Consider the following 20,785-nt stretch of genomic DNA (forward strand, 5'->3'; position numbering starts at 1 on the left):
CAGATAAGGCCTGAAGGAGGTTGCAGCCCATGGAGAGCCCCTGCAGAAGCAGGCATGGGTAGGAGCTGAAGCCTGTAGTGAGCAGCCTGCCGTGAGGCAGGTGGGCTGGGGGAGCTGCCATCTGTGGGGAACAGTGCTAGAGCACTGAGAACTGTGATATGATAGAGAACTGTGTTGGGACAGTGCTCGTAGAGCTGCCACCTGCAGGAAGGATCACTTCAGGAAGGATGGCATCCCACAGGTGAGACCTCACAAGGAAAGGGGGCAGAGTTACTATGAAGAATTGGTACAGAAGAAGAATTATGGGTTGCCATTCCCTGTTCTCCTGTTCCCTTCAAGGGGAGGATGGAGATGACGGTCAATGGGGGTGAAGGTGTTTTCAGTATGTTTTTAGTCCTCACTGCTCTGGTCTGCTAGGAACAAGCAATGAATTACACTAATCACCCTATGCTGAGTCTGATCTCACCCAAGTTGAGCAATCTCCCTGTCCTTACTGTGACACTTGAGACCTCTTTTATTCTATTTTTGTCCTCCTCTTCCTATGAGGTGGGGAAATGTGAGAGTAGCTGTGGTGGACTTCATCTGTCCATCAGGGTGAAGCTACCACATATGCGATGCTTTTGTGTCTTCGGAGATTAGAAGCAATTTTATGCATTTGCAAATATTTCTTATAATTTAAGCAGTTTCAGAATATTTTCCTGGCCATTGCAAATTTTGGTTTTGTAAAACATCTTGTGCAAATCAAAGCTTGACATATCAAAAATGAATATGTATACATACACATTTTTATGTAAACAAACCAACTCTCATCATTAACATCATCATGCAGGTGCTCTAAAGTAGAATTATCAAGAAAACTAACTTCAGATGAAGTGAAAACCACCTGATATGTGGTTAATTACATATATTTTTCATTCTAAAAGACTACAGAAAATGCTTCTAAGAAACAAAAAACATAATCAAGCTTTGCATACAATTTAATTCAAATTTGTATAACATACCACATCAGTGATGTTCAGTATTTTCCTAGTCATTGCTTCTTTGTCATGGTGTGGAGTTGGAGTAAACCACAGCTTCTGGAATGTCTCATTTACTAATTTCTGAAAGGAAGAAAAAAATAAGTCTATTTTGGTATGTAACTATTCTCTCATATATACACACATTAGACTTGCACATGACGTGTGCAGTTTCATGAGAGATTATTCAAAGTAAGTAAGATAATTGTGGAGAGCAGACTCTTATCTCCTGGTAGTTATAGCGGCTTCTAAACAAGTACAAGTACCAACTGGTCACTGGGAATTAACGCTACAGAAACATTCTGTTACAAATTTCCTTCAATTGTTTGCATTCTTTGGAAAAATAAGTGAAAACAAGATTATGATTTCTACAGTAGAATTAGCACAGTGGAAGATTACTTCAGAGTTTCCAGCACAGTTGGATAAGGTGGAGTAGAGAGACAACCCAAGTCAAATTTACAAAGCAGGTTCCCTTCCAATGTTTTCTGATAATGGAAAAGGTGGAATGGAATGAAAGTCAGCTAAAATTATTCTTGCATTGCTTATACAGTTGTAAAACCTCTCCTGACCCACAGAGGCTTAAAAATATGTTGAATAGACAATGCTTCACTTTACTGAGGTTGGTGAAAAGCAGCAGAAAGAATAAGGTCATCCTTCTTTTTTTGCAGAATCTTGGATTCAGCCCCTAGTACTTTGGATCCTACATCTTGATTAACAGCCTCTTCTGAAAGCCATTTGACATTAATGAGTCTCAAGTGGTAAAAATACATGCTGTGACTGTAAAGTTGAAGATTTCTAATCCTACTGTAAGTTTGATGCACAACTACTACAGATGCATTCCTAATTATCTGGTTATTGTGAAAATTACATTGATGAGTTGAACAAAAACATGAATATCAGGTTTGTGATTTATCATTTAATATTAGTTTTCTGTCCTTCTGCATATACAATGCAGGAAGAGTAGAATGTGATCATTTAAAGAACATTTCAGGTCAAATAAGTGATTCACTTAATGTTCAGAATTAATGCAAGAGAAGCACACGCAAATACCCAAAATGATTTAGATGCAGAACTTCCTTATCCGGTTTGTTCCAATGTGAAGCAATAAATTTTGTCTTAAAACTTATTTTCTTTACAGAAAGTATTTTTATGTCAGTTTCACTTGCTAGTTACTATTAGCAAACTAGTTATAAGTACTAGGTACAATATTTACAAACAAAGCAAACTCTAGAAAATAACATTCATCTTGAGGAAGATGCATTTTTTCTACCTTAATGCCTTCTTCATCATTGACTCTCCGGATCATTTTCACACACATCTCTGTAATTTTGGGAAACGTTGGTTGTTCAATGCAGATGTCCCTAAGTATCTTTATGACTCTTTTTCTGACGCTGATACCAGTATCCTGTGAGGAGAAAAGTATTACTCTTGAAAACAAATCAGACAAGTGAATTAATTTATGAATGAAATTAACTAATATTTGAACATTAAGTGATTTGACTTGCAAAATGTATTTAGAAAAAAACAGTTAAAATATTTTAGAGTGGACTTATGTAAAAGGTCAGCATAAACTTCTACCACATTATTTGCAACAATTCTAATGGGCTGGCTGACTGCCCACTATGCTGAAATAATTCCTCCATCTACAGACTGTGCTTTAAGAACTCATGATGTTGTAAACATGTAATTTCATTTCTATGGCTTGAAAGCTAGATGTAATGATGCTTTAACTATAGTACTGAAATACACAAGATGTTTTCATGCTTGTAAGCATATGAAGCTAGCTCTGAAGTCCCTCACAAACATTTTGTACAGAAAATGTGTTGTACTTGACTAAAAACTTGCCTGACATGGATGCCAAAAGCTAATGTTATCTCATAGTTAAAGTAACATTCTAATTTATTTGAACATCTAGACAAAAGAGAGCACTTTCTATAAAAACATTAACAGTTTTTCTTCCTTTTTTTTTTTTTCTTTAGATTTAATTACAGATGTCAACTTTAGATTACTGTGCTGTAGACTTTCACTAGTTTCCACTATCCTTCAAATGGCTTGCAGTGATCCACATCTCAGTCTTCAGAGATATGGAATAATTCCTCCTTAAACCCATAAATCCTGGTTCTGCTGCAGTACAGTTTTCTGCACATATTAAATTTTCTGAAGTAAAAAAGCCTCATCAGAAACAAGGATACATTTCACAAAGTTGCATGTACCAGGATGATGCTCCTCATTTAAAACAATAAGTTATAATTTACTTTTCGGGATCATAATTCTAAATCATTAAACATACAAACTCTGCTGAAAACAAGCTTCCCAATGTCATTTAATCATGAATATCTAAAGTCACCATACCAATATTCTTTCGATCAGCATGTCATAATACTGCTCAGCAAGCTGAGGACGACAGAGCACAAATCGGCCAAGCAGCTCCACAGCTGCTTCCCGTACACTGGTGGAGTTATCCATTAACCGTCCGTGAACACCTCGCTGCATATCCGGCTAAAAAGAACAGATTAAACAAATCCACAATAAGAAATAAGGATTTCTTTTAAGTGTGACAGATCTTATGTATATGCAAAATGGAGATTTCATTTTTACCCTGGCTAGAATACTGGGATCTACAGCAACAACCTCAGACAAACACTTCATGGCTTTTGTTCGAACAGCAATTGCATTTTCACCAAGTACACGCAGAATCTAACAAGAGAACAAAAATAGCTTCAGTTGCTTTAGGAAGATAATACACAATGCTTAACACAGGCAAAAAATGAAAAAGAGTAACATGCAAACTATATAATGAAAACAAGAATATCTGTCTACCAAAAACTGAATATATCTTCTCATGGGTGTGAGTAAATGTTGTTCCAAGGCACTACCATGGCTGTTTGCTAGGACTGCTACATCCATATGACTAGTCCAAACAGGACTTATGCAAGGGCAACATGTTCATTCTACATCCCTTTACTTTAAACTCTAGTTTTGCCATTAATAAGCTTTCACAATTTTCACTTAAAACAGGAAGACTAGACGTGGACATTGTAACTACAACTGTCTCTGTATGCAAATCAACATAAAGTAGTGCAACCTAAGCCATTACTTAAGTTCAAATATGTCACCATGACAATACGTTATTCCTCTTCTCTCAGAAAAAGGGAAGAAATCACACTGGGTCAAACAACTTCCAAAGTAATACTAATCAGCCCCCGTGCAAATAAATGCATAAATTGGCTTATATTTTCAAATCATATTACGATACTTTTCATGGGTCTGCATTACCAAATGAACATGCATCTGACAGAAACTTTCTCAGATTCACTATGTGTACCTAATATAACGATTCTGTTGTATTCATACACAAAATAACATATGCACAGTATGACATACAACAAGCATGAAAGAAAAAGAGAAAGAAGCACTTATGCCATCAGTACGGAATATGAAAGAATGTGGTCAAGGCATGATAACTACCTGTACTCAACAATAAACAGATATTACTGCACACTACTCTGAAATTGTTTGGCATCAGAAAGAAGCTATGTTTCAATGTACTAAGAGTTCTAGCATGGTTTACCTGTGTTAAATAAATATCGAAGCTCTGGGCAAACGGCCTCATAGAGGCCAAGTAGCGAACAATCAAACATGCATCTTCATAGTCCACGGTATCAGAATAAATCCTGCAACAAATTAAATGCAATAACTAGGACATGCTTACTGAAAAATAATCTAAAACATCAAATGCATTTATTTGTGTATAAAGGTTAATAAAGAAACCAGCAGTACTGCAACTTACTTTAATGTACTGAACTGAGATGGAGTAGTTTTAATGATGCTGCGAAGAAACTTCTTGCGACTTTCTGCTCTGTGCATGATTTGTCCTGTGGTCTCAACATCTTTTGCATGATGAGTTCCTTCAGATGAATCCTCATCCTTCTGAGATTTAATTGCCTTCTCTGTCTCCATAGTTGTATCCCGAAACCACTGAGCTATATAAAACTTCCGAGAAAACTGGACAGATACAGGAGAACACATAGAAACAAAAACAACAGAGAGGGAAGAAGGAAATTAACAGGTTCATTCAAAGACTGAGTCTAATGCATCAACTGTGTTTTGGGAAAGACAATCAACAATAGACTTCAGGGTGACAATTGAACCGAAGCACTAATATGCATGACCAAAGGTCATTTTATTCAGTAGATATGTTATTGAAGTTAATTTTATATATACTCAACATCAGAAAACTGAAATTTACCACTAATGATGCATCAGTTTCAGTGTTCTCATCCAGATAATCCAACAAAGCCTTCTGTAGCTGTTGAATATCATCTTCTCCTCCTGAAGCCTGTCAGAAGAGAAAGTCAGCTATGAAACAGAACATCACTCAGCAGTAGTAATTATCTGACAACTTGCACATCCATCAATAAAATATAATGAGGTTCATTGTTTTCACAATTGCCAAACAGTTTTTTAAGGAACAACCTGTAAACTGCATCCAAACTAATTCAAACTTTGTGAAGTCATTGTCTAAAAAGGATTAAAAGCAGCATAGGACTGTTTTTAAAACAGACTGACGGATCTGATTAATCCTCATTTTGTGATCTCATGCTTAGACTCCATCTCACTGAGAAAAAAACCTGAAATCATACAGGGTAGATTGACACGAGGTTTAACCTTTATAAGTCATCACCAACAATAAAACACAGAAACAGAACAGTGACATCTCAGGTGAACAAGGGATAAAAAGCAAAAAGTCAAATAAAAAGAAATATGAAAACACAGGTAATAATAAAAAACAACAATATCAAAGTCTGCAACAAATTATATTCAATCTTGATAATAAAACTATGATTTCTTACACTTCTTCAGTTATAAAACATTTTTCATCCTCAGCAATAAATCTCACAACTTAAAGTATCTTAAATTCAGCATGAAAAGCAGAGATTGAGAATTCTATCACAACTGCAACACATAATATAGCTTGCAAACATCAGCAAGTGGGAAAAGGCAGTTACCAGTTCACAAGATCAAGGCATAGGAGATATGCTAATGAAAAGCATCAACAAGTGTTCAAATCAACTTGTCAAACTGACACGTTTCAAATAAAAGTATCTACTATTTAAAAACATCAAAAGATAATAGATTTTCCCAAAGATCTAATTATATGGGTGAAGAGTCCAAACTACTGTAAACAGTCATATGCATTCATCAGTCATTGTGGAATATCCAGGTAATGGAAACGCTGAGGGAGCTGGGTCTCTTTAGCTTGAAGGACACTGAAGGATGACCTCATTAATGTTTGTAAATATGTAAAGGGTGAATGTCAGGCTCCTCTCAGTGACATTCAATGATAGCATAAGGAGCAATAAATGCAAGCTGGAACACAGGAGGTTCCACATAAACATGAGAGAAAACCTCTTCCATAGAAACAGGACACTGGAGCAGGCTGCCCAGAGAGGTTGTGGGGTCTCCTTTCTTGGAGACAATCAAAACCCACCTGAACACATTCCAGTGTGGCCTGGTCTAGGTGTTCCTGCTCTAGCAGGGGGATTGGACTGGATGATCTTTCAAGGTCCCTTCCAATCCCTGACATTCTGTGATTCTGTGACAGTTTAAATGCCACTTAAAATAGAATTCAGCTGCTGCAGTAGCTCCATTATTTCCTCTGTATTATAATAATAAAGTATGCTTTACTTCTGTAATTAACAACTTCACAGGGATCTGATGCAAGAAAGGCACGATGATCTAAAAAACCCACAATTCTTATAAACCAAACACATTGTGTTCAGATTCCTGAACAATCACAAAAACTGATTCTCCACATGCCAGTTTTTTGATGAACTTTTTTTCCTCAGTTTTCTGTTCGTTGTTGTGACGTTAAACAAATCCCCATGGATTTCAAACATCTGAACAGATATATATAACAACCCAGCTCATTCCAACTGGCACGGGACTTCTCACATACCTGTTTGAGGATTCTAGCTATAGATCCTTGATCCATTTTGCTAGTGACTGCATCTTTCCTCAGTCTTGCAGCTACAGTTCCAAGATAGTCAAGTGATGCAACTCTTAAAGCCATTTCTGTTGATTTATTACTGAACTGATGAACCTAAGAAAAGCAGATTAAATAATAATTTATGCAGCTGCGATTCTTCTCATGGTATTCCGTGCAACCTCATTATAAATTATACCTAACTTGCACCCTCGATTATGTCTCTTATTATCACACCACAGATACACACAACTCATTTTGTATTAGTTTTTTCCTTATTGCCTCTCTCTAAAAATAAGAACTGTTAGAATTTTTTAAACGTTGTACTTCCAAAAAACAACCTGGAGCAGATATCCTTTTCAATAGCTTCTAAATCACCATAAAACACCTCCCTCATTATTCACACAAGTATAATGAAAGTTACATTGTACTAGGAACAGGACCACAACATATTTTTCAAAAAAACCCAGTTCAAATCAGTTGTGAGCACAGATGACAGAAACAGTCATCAGATGCAGCTAGTTATACAGCAGTTTTTGGCTTTCCTTTCGGAAACTTCAGGACTATCTGGGTTCAACAGAAGGCTGGCAGAAGGTAGCTAGAAGCTGTTTGAAGGAATGATGGATAGGATAACTGAATAAAGGTTTGGAGTAGTGTGAAAGGATGTAGTTTACTGGGAAGTATCGGTGATAGGTAAACAGTCAGACTGGATGACCTTTGGAGGTCTTTTCCAGCCTTAGTGGTTCTATGATTCCATGAGCAACAGTATACCTACGACTCTTCTGAAGTTGTGTATCAATGATTATCTGACCTAAATTTTATTATCTATAGCAATAAAAGAAAATCCTTGAATGTTCTACATGCACCAACTATCAGAAAGCATTCCTGTAAGTAACTGGAAATGAAGTAAATAAGTCCTCATAGTCAAAAGCAACTTACCAATAACCTTCCTAATAAGCTAAGCAGCAACTCTGCAGCTGGCCATTCTGGTTTATTGACTGTGGAAAGAAGATCTTGAATAAAGTTCTCAAACAGAGGCCTGTAATCTTCTTCTCCTTGTTTACTACCACATCTGTTTAAAAGAAAATGCATTATGTAAGCAAATTTTAGAATCACCTTAGCTTTTCTCCTGATGTAAATGTAATCCCATCATTAACCAGTAGAAGAAGTTTAGTATGATTCTAAAAGGAAAAAAAAAGAAACAACCCACAGTAATATTAGCAGAATTACAGAACATTTTAGAAGTCAAGGATTAAGAAGAAGCTGTCTGGAGACTTCTAAAGTCTCCTCTGGAGGTTTTCAAAACTTTCCTGTCAACCTAGTCTAGAGAGCATCCTTTTGGAGGGAGATTGGACTGGATGACTTCCAGTGATCTCCTCCAAAACTTAGAATTCTGAGATTCTGTAAGTAAAAAAGATTTTAGGTTTCCTACATCTGGTTTCACCACTTCTATTTATTCACTTTTGGGCTTCAGATGAGTAACAGACTGCTGATAGAGATCCTACAGAAATATCAGACATTCTTACCTGTGTTTATTTTATGCACTTATTTTTTTTAATTTTTTTTTTTTTTGTAAGTAAGTTAGTTGTAAGTAACTTCAGTAGTAGATATTTAGCATTGATAAGTAATTAGGTTTATCCCAAGGTACAAGTTTTCATTTGGAGTTGGTTTCATCAGTAGACTAAAGAAAATAAAAGTACTTACTTCTTAAGAAAAATAGAAAGAAAATTTTGTGCTGTTCTCATTGCTGTTTCATATGAGTTGGTAATAAGCACATCTTGATCCACCTAAAAATAAGAAGATTTATTAGTTCAGCACTTTAGCATAGACAGAAACATTATTGTCAAGTCAGCATTTTTCATCTATCAAATTATTACTGCAGACAAAATTACACTGCCTAATTACTGGACCACCATCACAGAATATAATATCCATGAAGACACAGTTATTCCTGAACCAAATAAAATCATGGAGTTCTTTGAAAATAACTTCCTTACTTTTTTGTTCAATTCTTCATCTGAATTAGAATCTTTTTCCGCTGATGGTAAGTGCACTACACATTGTATAAGCTGCAGAACTAGTGCTGTTACCATCTGAATATACATAGGCTCTCCATCTGTGTCACTGCTATTCAACCTGTTAATATGAAAAGCAAAGCATTAACACTAAAATAAAACAAAACTATTTTTTTGTTCATAAACAAATTTAAGATTTTTTAAATTTTTCACCACCAATCAAAATCTGTATACTAGAAATTTAACTAGACATTAGAAAGATGGGAGACAGTCATTAGAAAGAGTGAAAGATCGGGTCTAGCACTATTCTCAAGTAAGAGAGAGGAGCTGAAACAGCAGAAATGACTATCAGAATATATCTGTAAAGCTCTGTAATAAAAAATCTACAGAAATATATACAAAATCAAAGAGCTGCATTCTAATAAGTTTATTGTGCATAATACACAAGAATATCAATTTCCAGTAAAGTATTAAAAAAAAAAAATCAACACATCAGACTGTAGCTATAATTCACTACCTCTGTATTATTTAATATAAGCAGAATATGTGAAACTCCTAAATAAGAGGAAATAGCGACCATGGGCTGTGTTGACTTCTACAGAGTTAGAACCACTGTACTTATCTCAGATAGCATAACAAACTATAAACTTAAAAATTCAATTGTGTCTTTATGTTTATATGACCAATGTGAATACAGTCCACCTCACACTTCTTCCCTTCTGAGTGATTTAACCTGACAAATGTTATAGTGTTCATCTACCCATAAATCAACACTACTTAGCAATATGAAGTGGTCATACTCTGACATCATTCTTTCCAAACTGTCAAAGCAATAACTGAGCACAAAAAAACCCACAGTTACTCTTTACTGTTATTTTTGAGTACATATAGAGAAAAGATCTCTTCATATGAACTTTTTCATAAGCTGTTCCCTTCATGACTGTAACCACAGATAGGAAATGCCCTTTAATGGACTACTGCTAAGGTTCTTCAGATAGCACAACCACTGCGGACTTGAGATGATTATTTCCTTCTGGAAAGGATCCCATTTAACTAACCAATTATCAATCAACCAATGATGGTCCCATGCTTATTGTGCATTTAATATATGTCTTTGATGACTATAACAAAAGCAATATGAAATACTAGGCATAAGCATTAACTCACACTAGAATAACTCAAATGAACCTCAAAGTTTCACTGCATTTGGTTTTCCTGACTGTTCCTGCTAATCTACCCCGGATCAGCCATCCTATTTCATGAACAACTTGTCTCCAGAGGAAAGATGTATGCAAGCAAGATAGATAGGTAATACATTATTCTTCTAATTATTGGTCTGATAGGCAAGGAAGAAAGATAGATGTCAATCCAAACAGCAAATATTTTAAAATTAAAAGTATCCATCAATTTGAACTGAAATCCTCTTCAGATGAAATGCGAATATGCTATTTAGAAGATACACAGTCGAAGTGAAATGAGAAATTCCTAAATGAAACTCATTCAAGCCAGTATCAGTTTGAAATCCTGTAATGACTGCTTTGAGTATGACCTCGGAAAAGTTCACCCAAAATTAAGAAATTACATAACTCCATAGAAACAGAATCAAATATTTTTGAATCAAGATCCCCCTTGAATGCTACTAATGCTTGTTTACATCCTTGTGGCAAGACTATCAAATAGTTCAATTATTTCTGTATCCAAGTACAAGTACAATGGCATAAGAAACAGTGACTATTACATGGCAGATTAGTCAGGAATCTCCACTCTCTATGTAGAGATTTTGAAATAACAACATCTAAGAAACAGTAGCTTGTGAAGCTGCAGACCTAAATCACACATGTACAAAACTGTAAATGTTTACATCTACAACTTAGTAACCTATGTCAGAAATTACCTGAAGTTTCTCAAACTCCTCTTGCTAGTTGGCAGTCTTGCAAGAGAAGTGAAAATTTCTTCTAGTATTAGCTGTCTGTGTTTTTCATACCGGGAGAAGACCTATTGGACAGTTACAGCATTGTTAAAATATTATTGTTACATAAAATATGTAGTAATGTCCACTTCACACAAATTTGAATGCATACTTTGTTTTTAAGGCATTTATGTATTTTTTCAACTTGAGCATGTCATTGTAAAATACTAGATCTTCTTCAAATTAAGATTTTTAAAATCATCAAAAAACATAAATGTCTAATAACTGCTCCCAGAAGTACTATGTGCTTTAAAGTTTTTTGTTAACAATAGAAAGACATTGCACAGAAAAGTCAGGCAGTGTAATAAAAAGCTTTCAGATCCCAGTATACAACACAAGTTCATGGCTTCATATATTAACATGAACACACACAGTTTTAGAACAGATCTGACAATCAGTTTTACTTTATATCTTAGTGTTTAATATTTGCCCGACATTAGACATTCCTTCAATTTATGGTCAAGATTGATGAGTTTGCTCTCCTTTTATCCATTCAGAATTCCTTTCTTAAATTCTGGTGCATGTGATCAAGATAGAATACTCCTACTCCTACACAGACATATACATGGCACTGCATTTTTCCTGAAATAATATTTTATTTGCTCCAGGAATTTTTCACATGTCCACCTCCTCCAAGAAATATGAACTTATGAAAGTGTCCTGTTATTCTCTAGTTTATTTCACTGCATAAATTCAAATCTTAACAAAGGAAATGAGAAATACCACATTGCTAAGTTTTCTTAGCAAGAGTGGACAACTAAGAGACTGGGGGGTTGTGTTTACAATTTAAACTACATAACCATAAATAAGAAAGTTCCTTGCTCAAGGTATCAGGAAAAACTTCTTAACAGAAAGGGTTGTTAAACATTAGAACTGGCTCCCCAGGGATGTGATTTGAGTCACCACCACTGGATGTGTTCAACAAGTGTTTGTATGTGGTGCTCAGGGACATGATTTAGGGTAGTATGGTTAGGTTGTGGTTGGACTTGATGATCTTTAAGGTCTTTTTCAACCTGAGTGATTCTATGATTCTTCTATAGGAAGAAGTAGCTACTCTGCAAATAGCAGCAGCTCAGGCAAATTTAATACTGTTGCTAAATTGCGATACCAAACTCTAAAACTGTGAAAAAATAAAATCAGATTGAAACTCTACTTCTATACCAGCAAAAATACAGATGATGTTCTAATAATTGCCAGATGTACAGGGACATGAAATAGCAAATAAAAAATTACTTACTGCAGTCACTAATTTGATGGCACATAGCTGTAGTTCACTGACATTTTCTACAAAGAAAGGTGTTATCCCCATAGACGATACCTATCAATTAAAATAAATTATTATCAGTGTATTTGGCCAGAAAACTGATCTTCATGTAATTTTACAAGCAGCTATTCATTCAGCGGATAAGGGTTTCAGAAGTAAATATTACTTTATATTTGCAAACAGAACACAATCAGGTAAAGCTTTTCATAGGTGTACAATAAAAGCCAATAAACATGCGAACATTAAATGTTCTTTTTCTGCAGAAGAGAGCAAGAAGGAAACATACTACACAAAAGAGTACTCAGTTTAAAATTATCAATTAATTAAAATACTAGATTTCATATTTCACACCATTTACATAGCTATACTTCACACTTTCTCTAAGCAAAGAAAAAACTAAACAACAAAACTTCCACAACAGAAACTCCTCTGATAAAACGTACCTGAAGAATAGTTGTATCAGTAAGAAGTTGTATCTCTAGCAACTCTGACAAACTGCTGACAATATCACAAACTTTGTTATACAACATCACTATCACTCTTTGCTTGTGGGTGGAACACTTGGCACGTTTTGCTTTTGAACTTAAAAGACCACCTAAAAAAGTCAGAAATATTTTCATTATTTTTTTCAGTGTTTCAGTTGTGTCAAATACTAGAAAGATGACTGTTTTGTCAAGAAAACAAAGTAGCCCAAGCAGCTTTGTGAATTAAATTGTTTGCAGAAGGAAATATATTTAGCATCAGCAGCTGGAATTTAAACAACATTCAATTTTCATCATAGTTATGAATCGTGGAGCCAAGATTTTTAAAACAGTTCTTCATGTTGGATCTCCAGATCTGAAAACATGTTTATGAATAACACTTTGTATTAATTCAGATGATGTATGTGACATGAAAGAACTATCAATAGAGGTGTTGCATATAGAAATCTTCAGCGAATTATATCACTGTAATAATCATACAGTAGGTAGGGGGGAAAAAATCAAAGAAAGAACAATGTGAAAAGACTTCTAAAAATCATTTATCATACTAACCACCAAGAGGATCCACTCTATATACAGGGTCATACTGAGGATAGAGAGTGTTCTGCAAATGAAATTTTGTGTACTGAATAACTCTTTCTATTACGTCCTCAATATAAACAGCTTTAGGCATATTTGGTGATGTCATAATATTGATTGCAGTAAGACAAGCATCTGCAGATTTTGTTACTCTCTCCATTATAAGATCTCTCCATAATCTCTCCTCATCCTCAGTGTCATTGTTCTGCAACATACAAGAAAAACAGTTCAGCGTGAAGAAAAAGTTGAATTGCTATACAGTACATGGTAAGGGCAAACTTGCCATTTTAATATACTTTCATACAAGCACATTCCTTTTTGATACAAGAAAAAAAAGTTTTATAAATCAACTACAATTTGTTTGCTAGCAACACATTTGCAATCATACTTCTTACTAATTTAGAAGTCTACAGTACCCCACCATATTGTTCTGGTAAAATACAAAGAGGTTTCTCGTATATCACAGGGAAGCTCTATGAAGGAATACTGCTATATTCCCTGCTTAAGATTGGTGTTCCTTAAGCAAAAATAATTCATTTAGTTTTACTTCATGGCCCACACACACAGCTACCTGCTCTGACCTGCTCCAACAAATCTGTTTTTACCACTAGAGGGAACTGTCATGCAGCAAGACAGTTGCACAGAAAACTGGTGAGAAGGAGGCATTCCTCATAGACCGACTCAACTGTTATAGTGAACTTTCAACAATGTGTTTAAATCACATCTCATCAGACATACCCGTTTAGTTTTAGCACCAGGTACAGAATTCCCATATTTTGGTTTTTGTACAGACTGTAGTATCATGAATGAACAAGAGGGTAGCTATAAGCTACAAGCATTACTGAAATATTGTTTGTCACATTATCAATAGGAAAATCAGAGAGTATTTCTAAGAATATGTCTGGTACATACACAGCCATAGAAACTACAGCTGAATCTTCCCTGCCTCTGTAACAGCACAGTTCAACATCAGCTTTCCTTGTAAAACTAAGGGGCTGGTGAAACAATAGTTTTGAACCTTAAAGCTTTCTCCCTTTGAGGAAAGAGAATCAAGAAGTACTGCAGTTCAGTATGTATGTATTACAAGTATTTAAAGAAAGAACCACAAATGAGGAGATTTCTTTAAATTTCTCACGTGGAATAGTTTTAAGTCATTTGTTGCTTGAACGAAGGAAGTTTTTGTTTTGCTTGGTTTGTTTGTTTTTTAAAGTAGATTTAAAGCCTTTTCTTGCTTATTACCCCTGGGAATAAATAGAATCTGTAAGTACATTTTGCCTTCGAATAATATCCTGGCTTATAGGGAAGATATATTTACTGCACTGTAAAATATATAATAACCTTACTATTTGGCAGGTTTCTTTACCATAATAATCTAAATTACATTTAATACATAAGAAAAATCTAAAACTTGTCTGACTAAACTTAGCTTCTGTTTCAACTGAAGCTTTGTTTCTGAATTGCAATTATGCTAAAAAAAAAATCATTAACTGCTTAGTAATCTTGAGTTTTATTCTAGAATAGAAAGTTAAAAGAAAAATTATGGCTTTAAAAGCACCGGAAAAAGGAGTCAAGCATATTGCAATAGAGCAGAAAAAAACAGCACTTCCTTTTTAGTTATTTTTCATATCGTTGAAGACATTCAGAACTGTGCACTGAAATTTCAAAAATCTCACAGTTCAGATAAAAGTATCTCTGTACAAATAATGCATGTCTGGTCTTCATTTTAAATTCAAATTCTTCTATTCCAATACACACAATCACTCTTGTTTTCTGCAGATCAAGACTTTTCTGTAAAACTCAAGAAATCTTCTAGAATATTATTTTGTCCAGACAAAACATGAAATTTTCCATTTCAATCACATAAAACCTCTTGCCAGAGTTCAAGTGGTGTATGGACAATGTTCTCAGACTCAGGATTTGAGAACTGTGTGGAGCTGGGAGTTGGGCTCATTTACTTTGAAGATGACACCAAGATGGGAGGGAGTGCTGATCTGCCAGAGGGGAGGAAGCCACTACAGAAGGACCTGGATAGACTGAATTGATGGACCAAGTGAAAAATTCCATTCAAGCATTCAAACACACATATAAACAAACCCCAGGTCATTGAAGTTATCAAATAAATGGAACCTAAGTAAAGAAAATCTTATGCTGAAGAGTGGTGTGAAATGATGCATTTTGAAACTCACGTGGTTAAGTAATGTAGAAAGCTTTGATCCATCTTGAATATTCTTCTCTAATATGTTCAGGACTTTTACAATTTTATCTGTTGAGAGCTATAACAAGAAAGCAAATATATCAAGCAGCTGTGGGAACATACCAAACTGCTGAGAAAAGGCCTGCAGATGAAGGATGGAACTTATATAAAACTACCACGAAATTTCAATTGTATCACTATCACAATAATGATTAAGTTTTGACTTGAGCATAACTGAGAATTTGTATAATAAAATTAAAGCATTGAAGTATGTTTTTAGACTGCAATCTAATGTTTTTTTCAACCAAGAAAGTCTGGATGAACAGATTCAAAACTGCATGTCTGCTATGAACATTGTATAGTTTTACAGTCTTTTTTCTAGAAACTGAATTTCAACAGTTCCAAGCATGAGCCACATATTCTAGCTAACCATATGCAGCTTTATTAGGAAAAAATCAGACTCCCCAGAAAAGCAGAAATAAATTTCCTTGGTATTTGAGTACTAATACATAGGAGATGCATTCTTACTAATTTCATTAACTTTGAACAATTAGGATGCTTATAAACATAATAGAAATGTGCTTACTGATATCCTACAGAATTAAATAGTCTGTTGAATATGCAGATAAAAATACAATAATTCCAGAAAGATCTCTTTCACTCATCCAGATTATACTGGTGTACATTTCCAGAATTAACACAATTCTTATTTTACATATACATGTATGCACATGTGTATTAAAAGAAGCAGACGCTAAGGTTTACAGCTGAAGGGATTGAAATGTCATTACAGTGAACATGTTTTGTTTTTTTTTTGCAGGTCCAATGAAATTGAATGTTCAGAAAGAGGTAAAGACTATGCAGACGTACCTTGTCCATAATACCCATTGCCTTGATTTTTGCAGATTCACTACCCAACTCATTAAGCTGATGTTTTCCCAGAAGTAATTCCTGTGGAATCTCATCATCATCACCTTGGGAAAAAGAAAGGAAACAGTCATATCTTAAATAACATTTCAAAGAATGCACTACTGACAGACATTATGAAAACACAAATTCAAGAAAACCTGTTCAAGAACTGCTTCACAAATAGCTAGCATCTAAATGTTCTAACTAATGATGACGGCTTTTGGTTTTGTTAAAACAACAACTTGGTCAACATGGCCTGTCACATGCTCCGAAATATCATTTAACAATCTAAAATGAGGCATCTACTTTTTTTTATATAGCAACCTATTTATCACAGTACTACCCTCATTTAGCAAAGCAAATCATGAATGATCATAGCTCTACTACTAAAGCACATATCTCAGTCAGAACAACGGTTGGAAAAAATGCACATGATTCCTAAGGATACACAATAAAAATGGCACGCATTGACATCCATCGACACTTTTTAAGCCCAATCAGTGGATGTGAGCACAGTGGGGCTGTGGGTGATGCATTTCAGCAGTGATGACTGCAACACAAAATACCAGCCATGTTCCTTATAGCCATGAAGATTTTTATGAAAGTGGCATGCGGGTTTTTGTCCACAGTTGGCAAAATTGCATCACTAATGGTGATGACTATGCAGATGAATAGTGTTCTATAGCATCAAATAATGCTCTTGAGCTCTTTTTATCTGTCATAGTTTCCACGGAACAACCAACTCACTTAGAAAGAAAAACAGTTTTAAATCCAGGGGTATAGACCAAATTGCTTTAAAAACTATAGGGATTTGTTTATTGCAACTCTTTCCTCATTCTAATCCTGTGATAGTAAAACGTGTATTAAGCACTGTGCCACTTCAGAAGAATAATAAAGTAGCAGATGCACTCCAGTAGACTGTTATTTGTCTCATGATTTATGACTCGTTTGGATTCTGTAGGGAAGGGAAGACAGATCTGCCTCCAGTGGCAACTGAAATTGGAAAGGTAAAGGTATCCACTCAAGGTGGAAGGCATATAAGCACTATTTAGTTGAGCATGTATCAGAGGAAATTAAATTAGAAAGAAAAATGCCTGAAAATACTAGAAGTGCAATTTGTGAGTCATTTCTTGTGTTACTAACTGGAGGGAACCACTTCAAAAATTTCCGACATATTACCCAAGGTTGTAAAATCCATGTCTTCCAGATTTTCCAAAATATTCTCTATTGAAGCAATAAATCTTTTGAAGGTTGAAGAATCCATCATTTCTGGTGGGAAATAAATAAATAAATAGATAAATATTTTATGTACAATGCAGAAAATAAAAACTGAAGAAAATAAACCTGAAAATTACCTTCAGGTGTTAGTTTAGGCTCATAAGCCCTCCTCTTCTTTTGTTTTTCTTTTTTCTTCATTTTTCTTGCCACTAGTTGAGAGAGCAAAGAATGAAACTAACAGTTTGTCATAAAGGATTATTTACATTTCTTATGCTTGTACTAAACACTGCATATACAAATGTTTATTTCATTACATCCAACTTGTCCTTTAGAAGTGCATTAGTATTACAAAAGAAAATGCATTTTTACAATGATGAGTTACCGTCACTGAGGCTAGGAGGAGGAGAATAATCATCCATATCAGAGTCATCGGGACTGCGATTACGGTAACGGCCACTACCAGAAGTCCTTCTTCCTTCATGATAATGACCACTTCTCCTGTGGTCACCAGAACCTCTTCTGTCATGCTCTTCATACTCCCAAGCTTCATCTCTATCCTTTTTATGTCTTTTTCGAGAAGCTAGAAATGAAATGTATTTTCATTCTAAGTATAAAACCTCTAGTTTTAATATCTCAAAATTATAGGTTTACAAGTAAAACATTACCATATAACTGTTCCATAAAACAAGCAAACATTCCAAACCATTATGTAAAATTCTGTTATGGCACTAATCTAACAGTTCATTTTGAATTACATGAAAAACATGCCTGAAATCATCAAAGACACCAGCAAATACTTAAAAGTATGAGTTTAAAGGACTTTTGCCCTTTGTTTAAAAGGAGAATGGAACCAAATACTTTTCTTTCTCTCCTTTCTGAAGAAAATATTCAGAAAAAATATTGTGGCTATTATCAAATGCAACTCAGGGTTCACTTTGTCCATCTAATAGAGGAAATTCCAATTAGACTTATAATCTATCTGCTTAAATACAGTCTATTTTGCCAAAGAATATAAAAACTTGTCTTGATATATATTGCACATAATTCATCGGGAAGGAGAACGAGTTCTGGAGTAAACAATTAGTATTTATCACTGATGGCTTTTATAAACACTTTCCAGTCATAAAGCACAGCAGAACTAAATGCTGAAGAAATCAGAATGATGTTTTCATCAGAAACAAAGATTTGGTGAAAATAAAATATTCAGGGAAAGGGAATAGAAAGTTTTCCGTTTTTTCTTTTTTTTTGAAGGCAGTCTTGTACATCTTTAAGGAGAAAAGATGCTAAGATGTAATAGAGAGAGGATATTTCATCGTTTCATCCATGAAACTTTCCATTAACTAATGTAACAGGATAACAAAAAGATGTCTTATATAGACTGTGCTGTGAAGATCAAAATAGTTCCAACACATTGCGCTCTAGACTAGCAGAGTTTACTGTTCTTGTGAAGTATCGAACAACCCTTACATTTGTATGTTTCTACATGTTTCTGCCAAACTCTCCTGACACTTAAAAAGGTACAATTGTGTATTAAATCGCTTTTGTGAAGAATGTCTCCAAGTCTTTATTCAGAACTGGAACAGAACTGACAAATTTTTTCCATAATTCCAGTTTCATGATAAACATAGGAAAGAAGATATTGTCCATATCAAGATATAGCCAATAAGCAGCCCAGTCACAGGCAATAAGAATAAATAACTATTGAATCTGAAGTGATTTCTGACAACCCTCTCAATTCCCAACCAAATAATAATTTCACTTTACTTTTTCTTTCTTTCTTTTTTTTTTTTTTTTAATTCTGTGCTCCAGATCATTAGCACCTTGAACAGCTGTGGTAAAGAGAGAATATAAAATCCTGAATGAAGCAAATCATCGTTAATTTGCTATAATTACATCTTAGAGAAGTTTAATAAGATGTTTACATAATCCAAAGTGGAAATTGTCTAAACATGGGAAAGAAAACTCATTACGAGTAAGATGTCCTCTCAGGTTAACAGCAACAGGTACTTCTGTTGCAATTCTACATATGCTAATGCAGCAAAGATGTTACTTAGACTCAGTTCACTCCATCTTGGCATACTTTGTCAATGCTGGCAAACCGAACTTCACATTTACAAGCAAAATCTAAAAATACTTAATACAAAGTAGAAACCTCTTCCTAACTTAGAGGCATATTGTAATTTTTGACATGAACACGATCTGATCACCCAGCAAAATTCTAGCTACAGGATTTTTTCTTTAACATCACTTAATTCAAGGCTAGTATCAACATTTAATGCTATTATTTGAACAAAAAAATAAGTAAGTCCAGTTTTTCCAGCAACACACAAGGGAAAGAATAAAAGAAGAAATACTTCAAGAAATTTCTAATCATTAGCATTCTTGATTTATCATGTCACATAAAAATCAAGAAGCAATTCCGGGAATCCTTTGCTTTTCTTACCAGTGAAATTAAGAATTACTTATCTATATCTATGTATGTTCTTTCCCTCTGCACAGCTTTGTTTCTAAGCTTTCTGAACTACCTCACAGGCTATCATCTTAAATCAGGTTTTCTAGAAATGTTTCATGGAACAACTAGAAGAAATCTGGAGAATGGCTTCCCATTAATGTAAGTACAGAAACAGATTTAAAGAGTAGCTGCTTTTCATCTTGAGTTACAAATAAAAATGGAATAATTACTCTTTTATGAGGTATAGAACAAGATTTTTAGGCAAGTTGTTGTCTGTATAGCAAACTTGTTTTCATGCATTTTAGACTAGCCAACTTAAAAAGAAATCTTTTTGAGGAAGTAGAGTATCAGTCCTGTTTTGTCATAGGAACATAATTATGTACTACTTACATTCAAAAGCTTCTTCACTGTCATTGTCTTCATCAGAACTGATTTCAGCATATTTTGGTTTCTCATTAACTGTGCTACGTTTTCGCTTGTTCATTTTCACACGTTCACAAAGAGGCATGGTGGATTCAATTTCTGCCAGAAGCTCAGGAGGCAACTCCTTTAACACTGACTGATCTATGCTACCTATTAATGAAAGTAAGGAGAGTCAATTTGAACCCAAAGATAACAAAAAAGAAAAGGAAAAAAAAAAAAAAAGAAAGAAAAAAAGAAAAAAAAAAGAAAAAAAGAAAAAAAAAGAAAAAAAAAGAAAA

At 34.6% G+C, this 20,785-nt stretch overlaps 1 protein-coding gene across 14 annotated transcripts in view; it reads right to left on the reverse strand.

The window, feature by feature from the left end:
* NIPBL (NIPBL cohesin loading factor) overlaps positions 1-20,785 on the reverse strand; it is a 140,231-nt gene that overhangs the window by 17,142 nt on the left and 102,304 nt on the right. For all 14 annotated transcript variants that reach the window (XR_014939728.1, XM_085529880.1, XM_085529882.1 and 11 more), the window contains 21 exons: positions 20,475-20,657; positions 18,015-18,212; positions 17,770-17,841; positions 17,594-17,683; positions 16,376-16,479; positions 15,498-15,584; positions 13,285-13,516; positions 12,694-12,845; positions 12,224-12,304; positions 10,912-11,012; positions 9,000-9,138; positions 8,707-8,789; positions 7,942-8,074; positions 6,976-7,119; positions 5,266-5,355; positions 4,807-5,021; positions 4,588-4,690; positions 3,615-3,713; positions 3,369-3,515; positions 2,287-2,421; positions 1,002-1,100 (listed from right to left, as the gene is read on the reverse strand). Coding sequence is in view for 13 of the 14 variants with exons in the window: in XM_085529880.1 (XP_085386006.1) it covers positions 1,002-1,100; positions 2,287-2,421; positions 3,369-3,515; positions 3,615-3,713; positions 4,588-4,690; positions 4,807-5,021; positions 5,266-5,355; positions 6,976-7,119; positions 7,942-8,074; positions 8,707-8,789; positions 9,000-9,138; positions 10,912-11,012; positions 12,224-12,304; positions 12,694-12,845; positions 13,285-13,516; positions 15,498-15,584; positions 16,376-16,479; positions 17,594-17,683; positions 17,770-17,841; positions 18,015-18,212; positions 20,475-20,657 (2,687 nt within the window). In the remaining variant the exon portion in view is untranslated. The remainder of the gene's footprint in view (positions 1-1,001; positions 1,101-2,286; positions 2,422-3,368; positions 3,516-3,614; positions 3,714-4,587; positions 4,691-4,806; positions 5,022-5,265; positions 5,356-6,975; positions 7,120-7,941; positions 8,075-8,706; positions 8,790-8,999; positions 9,139-10,911; positions 11,013-12,223; positions 12,305-12,693; positions 12,846-13,284; positions 13,517-15,497; positions 15,585-16,375; positions 16,480-17,593; positions 17,684-17,769; positions 17,842-18,014; positions 18,213-20,474; positions 20,658-20,785) is intronic.

The sequence above is a fragment of the Coturnix japonica genome, chromosome Z (genome assembly GCF_054131305.1).
Source record: "Coturnix japonica strain WE chromosome Z, WE-NBRP24, whole genome shotgun sequence".
NCBI lineage: Eukaryota > Metazoa > Chordata > Aves > Galliformes > Phasianidae > Coturnix > Coturnix japonica.